Consider the following 8,357-nt stretch of genomic DNA (forward strand, 5'->3'; position numbering starts at 1 on the left):
AAAAATGCAGTGGCAAGCAGTAAGAAGTTGAAAGGGGTAGCCTACTTTTAGAGATAAAGGACCCCCTCTGACAGAACCTTTCCACTAACGGCAGCTGAGATAGCCCTTCTGGACAACACCACAAGCACATGACACCCAACGGGTGGGGCATTTCTGACCTGTCCAAGAACACAGTAGAAATCTATAGACAGTGCTGTGGCTGCCGTTTCACCGACAGCACTCTTGCCTAACATGGAATCCTCTAAACTAAATAAGTTGGCGTTACATCTTAAAACAACAAGTGCAAAGTTCAAAACATCAATATGATCAACTACAGGAATCCATGACTTGGGTGCGTGGAAACAAGAGACAGGAGAACCAGAGGCTGAAGATGTCTTATTGGACAGCAAGCAGTCCCAGAGCTGTCCATTGAGGGACAGTTCAGAAGCTTGGCCCCTTCTACAGCACTCAAGACAGACACCTGGCTATACCGAAAACATAGACAACGCTCATGGATCGGAAGGGTGCTGCTAGTAAGAAGCCAAGGCAGTGAGCTAATGAGAATGTATAGACCGTAGTCTCTCTCCCTCACCCTCTCCCTCCACCTACAGGGTGGGCCACTTCAAACACATTCCAATCCATGCAAAGTATTGTGGGAAAATGCCACTGTTCGCTCCAGTGAAGGGTGCCTAAGGACTCCCAATAGCAAACGAAGAGGCTACCATACACAGACACCAAAAGACACGGATCACACATCAAACCGTCTTACGTTTTTATTTTGCTTATGTTTTTAATTGCTTGTTAGTTGTGTTATACTATCAAGCACAAGAGCAACACCAATAACGATCTTCTGAAGGTACCATAGGTCTGACAGTGCAGACTTTCAAAGCTGTACATACACAGGCGGCGACATACACATACACACAACAACACACTGAAACGCACACAAACAAACACACACCCTCGCCTTTCAAAAAGAGCATTTCATGAGCCTGAGAGAGGAACGAGAAGGGGGCATGGCTCTCAGTTGCACAACTTGTTTTTCGCTAGTTATCCAAGGAAAGAAGACAGCTCAGTGGTTTCCTCTGAGAGCTGATTACCAAGATTAAAACCTTCACACAAACCTTTCCTCCATCAGAACCAACCCCGTCCACCACCCGTTAAGAGAAGGCAATGTTACATTATTCAGCCTGCTGTCAGAAAATCACAGTCATTGGGGTTTATGATAAAGTGTTTGACTATGGATTCAGAAGGAAATATTTTACAGATTTTTGGTGATGGTTTGTCTTTTCCCCACCCTTAGGCATAAATGGCCCTAGAGTGCTAACTTCCAAAAAATGAGCATTGACCCGAAACAGCAAATGACATGTGCTCCACTCCCTCAAAGAGATACCAGTAGACTGTTTATTCAGAGATCATCTTTCTCAAGCCCCTGCCTCCTGATCGACCCTGTAGTAAATAGCCATAACATGGCAAAAGCAGTTTGTAATTACGCAACTGGCAATTAAAAGACAGGCAGTGTTACTGCATACATAATCAATTCATCAATTGTATTCATCATTTAAAATGGTTAGGATCAATGTTGCTGTGGACATATATTGAAAAGTGCTTTATCGGATGTTATTTATGGAACAGTCTTAAGCCTAAGCTGTTTTCTGCTCGAATGGGTTCTAATGTATGACCATCGCTCTACATACAGTGCGATAGTAAGAATATATAAAATGCAGAAGAAATTATCTATATTAACGTGGCTGTAGAACGATGTTCGCTTAAACACAGCAACAGAATCGTTTTCCCATTCAAACAATTCCATCGGTAACATAAAAACACAAAACACATGTAACAGTGCAATGGATGCCGATTATTTACTACGCTGTCATCGCAAGATATTAATTGGAAATCCCGTTCATTGATACAATTCGCCCCGTGATAGTAATCCCTGGCAGAGGATGTTATGATAGCCCTCGTTGCAAACGCGTGTTAAAGTGTATCGTGGGGGGGGGGCTAATCCGCCACTTACAACGGGGATTTCGAGAATTTCCGACGACGAGTGTGTGTGTGTGTGTGTGTGTGTGTGTGTGTGTGTGTGTGTGTGTGTGTGTGTGTGTGTGTGTGTGTGTGTGTGTGTGTGTGTGTGTGTGTGTGTGTGTGTGTGTGTGTGTGTGTGTGTGTGTGCGCGCTACATTTGTTTACGTTTCTGGCGAGAGCAACGTGCGTGTGTGTTGTTGCGCCTTGTTGTCGCCGCGAGAGGCCTAGCTGTGCTGACGGGCACCAGGCGAATCCTGCAACTCCCAGTTTAGATCCGCTGCAACAGACCCCTCTCGTCCAGTCACGACGACTAATCTGGCCCTGGGGCTGATGCATCCACGACAGGCCTCAATAATATATCTTTAAGGAGAGGGGCAGGGCTAAGGTATTCTTAAATAACTTTACCAGGGAATACAAATGAGAGGCTGTGTGTCAACAACTGCTTGTTGTTAATTACAGGAATAAGACCTCGAAAGCGTACAACAGGGGGATATACCTGCAGTGCCAAACACTCACTTCATCTCTTGGGACGAGTATTGGTTCTGCGCTAATAATAAATATATTTTACAATAATGTATTCGTTTTTACCTCACTGAAATGCAACTGAAGACGCTTCGTTTAGCCCTTGTTGTATTTGCACTACTTATCGTTCTATCTACGTTATTTCGCCTGTTGATAAATTCAGTTGAATCATGTGCAGCACTTTAAACTTGCAAGAACGAAAAAAAAAGTATACTTACTTTCGCCATTCAATAGTCCAGCCTGGCATGCAATGCAGATGCACACTACAATAAACACACATGGTGTTTGCGGTTTAAACGTCCAGCATCCCATGTTGCCTTTCCAGGTGATTTCCTCTTGTATAAGTTCATACAAAATCGACGACTAAAGAAAAACGTCCTTTTATAATAAGTATGTTATAATAACAAAACGTATACAAATCCAAATGTGTTTAAATACACAGGCAAAAAAACTTGGTGTCGCCCCCCCCCCCCCCCTAAAGGGGCCGGGGTCCAACGTGGTTGTATTATGATTTAAAACGATGGGAGTTTGATGAGACCCTTACAAAAGTCCGACCACTTAAATAACGTGGTCTTGGGTTCTGGCGAAACAAGTGCGGATATAAAGCTTCATGTTCCATAAGCGCACACGGTAGTTGTCTTTCATCTGTTTGTCACAGCGTACCGGAGGATCCAGGAAAAAAACAGGTCCAGATCACCGAGGAGATCAGCGAGGAGTACCCGACGGCGAGCCGCTCGCCACGGGTTCACTCCATGGCAAGTATGCCCTGCTCCCGTCAACGACTTCCCCCAAACAGTAAAAACCCCACGTCCAAAAGCGGTGGTTGAGTTGTAGTGAGGACCACGATCTCCCTTCAACGAAGCCCAGTGTGTTGGGGTCGTAAGTTAGTAATAACACCAAATGAGAAACCAGCGTTGACCGTTGTTAAGTTGTTGTTATTGTTGTTGTTGTTTTTAAGTCCACAGGTCTCTCTCACGTATTTGCTGTAGTGTCCAGTCGCGTTTTTTTTCTCAGTGAAGCTCACCTTTCCAAGATGCGATTGCGAACACACCGATGTGTCCACATCACCGAGGTGGTGCTGGAGTACGTGCAGGGAAACGTGCTGCGGGGGGATCGCTTCCCCGACGACCTTCCTCTGAACTCCTTCACCCCGCTGACCACGCCGCCGCGGACCGATGGGCAACCCGGGAGAAACGCACACAAAAGGGACTCGGCGGAGGAAAAGCCCTGTTCGTTGAGTGAACCACGGCCGACCTGATGAACTATTAAAAATAATAAGCGGCGGTCTCCAAGCTGGGTGTCGGGAAACAAGTGAGAAAAGTCCACACCACGCCGCCCGTCTTTTTCAGATTAGCTGGAGGGGAAGCAGCTAGCTAACAGCAAACGTGGTCTCTGCGCTGACGATATAGTTAAAGTAGATGTACCGTCCCCGACAGTCCAAGGATGAGGTAAACAATAGTAAAAAGCCTTAAAAGACGGCTAATGAGGAAACTTCTATTCCCGTTGAAGCGGTACCTCTCCCATCAGGTTCCCCGCTTTCGTCTCTAATGGGTCTCCACCAGTAAACAAGTCCTGCCAGTCAGCTGCTGGGGCACGCTCGGTGCGCCGCAAAGCCCGGACTGGATTCCCATCAAAGCCCGTACGAAGTACGGATCCGGACTGTCTGCGCTACCAACAGCAAACTGCCAACTATGAATCATAAGCGATATGTCTTGTGTAAAGATTCGTCGGAATACGTATGAAGTCGTTTATGTAGTCTTACATGTTAAAATCTGTTTATCGTTTAGTGTATATTTTTTGGAAATACTTAAACTCATACTCTTCACGGATTCGAATTCAGTGTTCTTTTAAGTTTACCGTGGCATTGGACGTTGCATGACGAACGAGTTGGAGCGACCTCAACTGTAAATCAACACAGTATGGATCTTTTCCATCATGTGGAGATGCATATGAAATGCATTTGAATTATTCACTTTGAAGTGAATCAACCGCAGTGCACGTTTGCGTTATATCTGTTTTCAACCATGTGGCAGGTTATTCCCGTTCAATAATGACGCAACTACAAACTAGAGACAGCACATGTGGAGCTGGGACGCACAGCCCCAGCAGCTTTGCATAACAAACATCCTTGTAATAAACCCGGCTCTCATGATGGGATATCTGCACAGAGTGAGCCAGTAGCCTAGTAGTAGGCTATGTTCTTTCACCTGGCAGCCGTTTTGTGGTATTAAGAATATCATATTTTTGATTTGTGTTCTTTGATGTCGATCATGAGAGAGGTGAGTGTAAACGGATCAAAACAGAAGGATCCTCTTACCCACTTCACTTTACAGCTGGTCACGTTGGCAGAATCCTCTTGTTTCCATTGGACAGAACAAATGATGAAATAGTTGTACATATACATGTGTATATATATTGTTGAATGCATTGACATAAACTGAAACATTTCAGTTTGACTGATTAAAACAGTATTTCATCTGTACTATGTCACACTGCACGCTCGATTTCATGAAACATGGCATATTTTCATCTGGGGGGGTTAAACTTTACGTATCCTATAGGTATAGCCATATAGCTGTATCCTGTAGCCATCAGCCTCGATCCAGGGCCCGCTCTCCTCACGTAGCGCATGGCCTCTATTGGGTCCACTAAGTATCTCTCTGCCATCACTCTCTGGAGCCATTCTGCACTCAGGAGAAAAACATATCCTGCTAATTGGAATTCATTATGAAAATGAAAGCGGATCATCGATTCATTTTTACTTAAAGCACACACAACACCCTGACACACACACGCATGCACGCACGCACTCGTGCACACACACACACACGCACGCACACAGCACTGCTCCACACTGCTCCTTAATATGTTTGAATGAGCGGTAAATCTCTCCTTTGTTGATATGGAATACTTGGTAATAAGCTGCCTAGGGAGTGAGGATGCCTCACTGAGAGAGCAATCTTGTGCATGTGTGTTAACATGAGTGTGTGTGTGTGTGTGTGTGTGTGTGTGTGTGTGTGTGTGTGTGCATGTGCATTACACCCCTATGTGTGCATTTATGTGTGTGTGTGTGTGTGTGTGTGTGCATGTGCATTACACCCCTATGTGTGCATTTATGTGTGTGTGTGTGTGTGTGTGTGTGTGTGTGTGTGTGCATGTGCATTAACACCACTATGTGCATTGATGTGTATATGTGTGTGTGTGTGTGTGTGTGCGCGCACGTGTGTGTTTCTCCACAAGGAGTTAACCAGACAGAGTTGTGTGTGTGTGTTTGTGTGTGTGTGTGTGTGTGTGTGTGTGTGCGTGCGTGTGCTAGTAATTATGTGTAAGCAATGTAGTCTCTTAGGCTGAGCAACTCTTTAAGTTGAGGTGCACAGCCCCCAAGCCAGCATCTCCCAAAAACATATCCGAGGAGGAAGAGGTGGAGAGAAAGAAGAAGCGAGGAAGAGAGAGAGAGACAGGTAGAGAGAGATTTCCCTCTACCTATTCTCCTCATATGTACTCCAGCTTTACAGACAAGGGAAGAGGCATCCCTTGTCTGTCCGTGCGGCAGATTGGCATGTGAAAGTGTGTCGTCATGGATACATGGGAACAGGGTGTGCACCGATAACACACACACATACACGCATACACTCATTCCTCTCACACAAGGAAGTATTATGTTTCCATCTGCAGTGTATATCGGTTTGGAAACACTTGTGCGATGTAATTGTCACAATTGAAGCTGGCTATGCCACCTGATAAATGATTGACACACATGGAGCGCACAATGTGGCACACACACACACAGCTTATCCCTTTAGGTGCAGTGCGTAGGTGTGGGCCTATGCACACTCTGGATAGGAGCCTTGGCTCTGCTGTGTAAGTCCTTGAGTAAAATACTTTCCAAACACAGTGTGTAAGAATTGGATTAAAAAAATGCCACAAAAAAACAGTACACTTGGCATTTGTTCAGTTGTTATGGCCTAATCTTTTGAAGAGATGACCAGGAATTTAATTTACTACAATTCAATGGCAGAAACCCAACAAAAATTATTAGTGACTTATTATTATCTTTATTTGGGTATGTATTTCCGCTTACTAACCATCAGGGGGTTTTGCTGTACGAAGAAGTTGGACATAACCAACCATAATCAATGACTGGAACACAGGTTTTTATTTGAGGAAAGCATTAATTGTGGAGTGCTGACAATGTGGACAGAAATCAGAATAAGCCATCAGAGAGACGGACTAAGCCCCGAAGGGAACACCATCACAACATGCATGGCTTAACACCACGATTATGTGCCCTGTGATATCGGATACAGATATCATTCTCTCATTCTCTCTCTCTCTCTGTCTCTCTGTCTCTCTCTCCCTCTCTCTCTCTCTCTCTCTCTCTCTCTCATCAAACGTAGCTTTGACAAATTTTCCCGTAAGCACAACAAGGTATCATTGGGATGAAATTGCACTTGCTGTCAATCTGGAAAGGATTGTCTCAGAGAGTATACTGTTAACTCTCAACAAGTTCTCACAGCAAATGAACACTTTTATTCACTGCTGTTTAAATGATTGATTTGTGCCAGGGTATTTATTTACAGACATCCCCTCTTTCCTCACAATTGCTGATCAAATTGATTTTGCATCTAAGCTCCCATGTCGAGATGCAAGGTCTTAAACATGATTTATACTTTGGCATTGATTAGTTGCTGGAAGTAGGCCTGCATGGTGTGTGTCTACTCTATCTGCGTGCCATCCTCCTCAATAGCTCACGCTACAAAACAGCTCAGAACCCGGCCAGCTTGCCCAGGTTCGGGGGTGCATTGATGCTGGCTGTGAAACAACAGATCGGAGATAGAATGCAGATAGTTGAGGCAGTTCGCAACAATTTTCATTTCCACACAAAATAGTAAGATGATTATTGAATTTGTGGCGAGAAAGCCTTTCGGTGGTCTACGTGAGGAATCACAGACGTAGGATAAATAAATGCGAGCACCAGACGCACTCGTCTCACACTCGTCTTTAATGAAGCTGCTTACTCCAAAGCACCACCCGACCACTATCTGTATAGGCCAAGGTTATTCCTCTCCCAAGGCCCCGCCAAATTCTCGCCAAAAAGGGGAGCACCTGCACCCCTCCATGTGAGAAACTTGAACCCCAGGGTTTTACAGATTCCTGTGAGTCCTGCTTTCCCACACACAGGGCAGCAGACGTATCTAACGACTGATTAGGCTGTCGAGGTCACCCTCCGCAGGTCTCTCTCTGTCTTCCATCCTCGCTGTCCTCATGGTCACTCTGTACCTGCCCGCCCCTCCCCCCTCCCTCCCTACAGCCCGACCACAACCACTGCCACCGCTACCAAAATCCATCCCAGAAAACAGGTGTCTGTGCTCAACTGTTTCACCTGCTCGCCCCAATCATGCCTTATTCCTACACTTTGCATCAAATATGCATCTGAATTATGAATTAGTTTTTTTGCATTGATAAGGGGAAAGAGAGAGAGACTGGAGAGAGAGAGAGAGAGAGAGAGAGAGAGACATCAAGAGACAGACAGAGAGAGAGAGAGAGACATCGAGAGACAAACAGGCAGTCAGAGAGAGAGAAAAAAAGAGAGAGAGAGAGCGAGAGAGAGAAGGAACAGTCAATGTCAGGGCAGTGTCGCACACCCCAGGCACAGGGGAGCAGTATGTGACCCTGTGTGTCTTCAGGAAGCCAGCGTGAGCTGCACAGCATCCACAACCCCCCCTCCCCCCTCCCCCACTCCCCCCCTCCCCACTCCCCACTTCCTCTCATCCTGACAATTTGAGGGCAGTGTTGTTTTGCTGCATCCTTTTGCACCAGAACATGTG

General features: G+C 45.5%; 1 protein-coding gene across 1 annotated transcript in view; it reads right to left on the reverse strand.

The window, feature by feature from the left end:
- Nucleotides 1-4,090, reverse strand: part of insrb (insulin receptor b) — a 79,232-nt gene extending 75,142 nt beyond the window's left edge. Inside the window, exon 1 of the mRNA XM_084473125.1 lies at nucleotides 2,748-4,090. Within this exon, the coding sequence (XP_084329251.1) occupies nucleotides 2,748-2,841 (94 nt within the window). The 5' untranslated portion in view covers nucleotides 2,842-4,090. The remainder of the gene's footprint in view (nucleotides 1-2,747) is intronic.
- Between the last annotated feature and the right edge of the window lie 4,267 nt (nucleotides 4,091-8,357).

Source organism: Micromesistius poutassou (assembly GCF_964030765.1).
Source record: "Micromesistius poutassou genome assembly, chromosome: 9".
Taxonomy (NCBI): domain Eukaryota; kingdom Metazoa; phylum Chordata; class Actinopteri; order Gadiformes; family Gadidae; genus Micromesistius; species Micromesistius poutassou.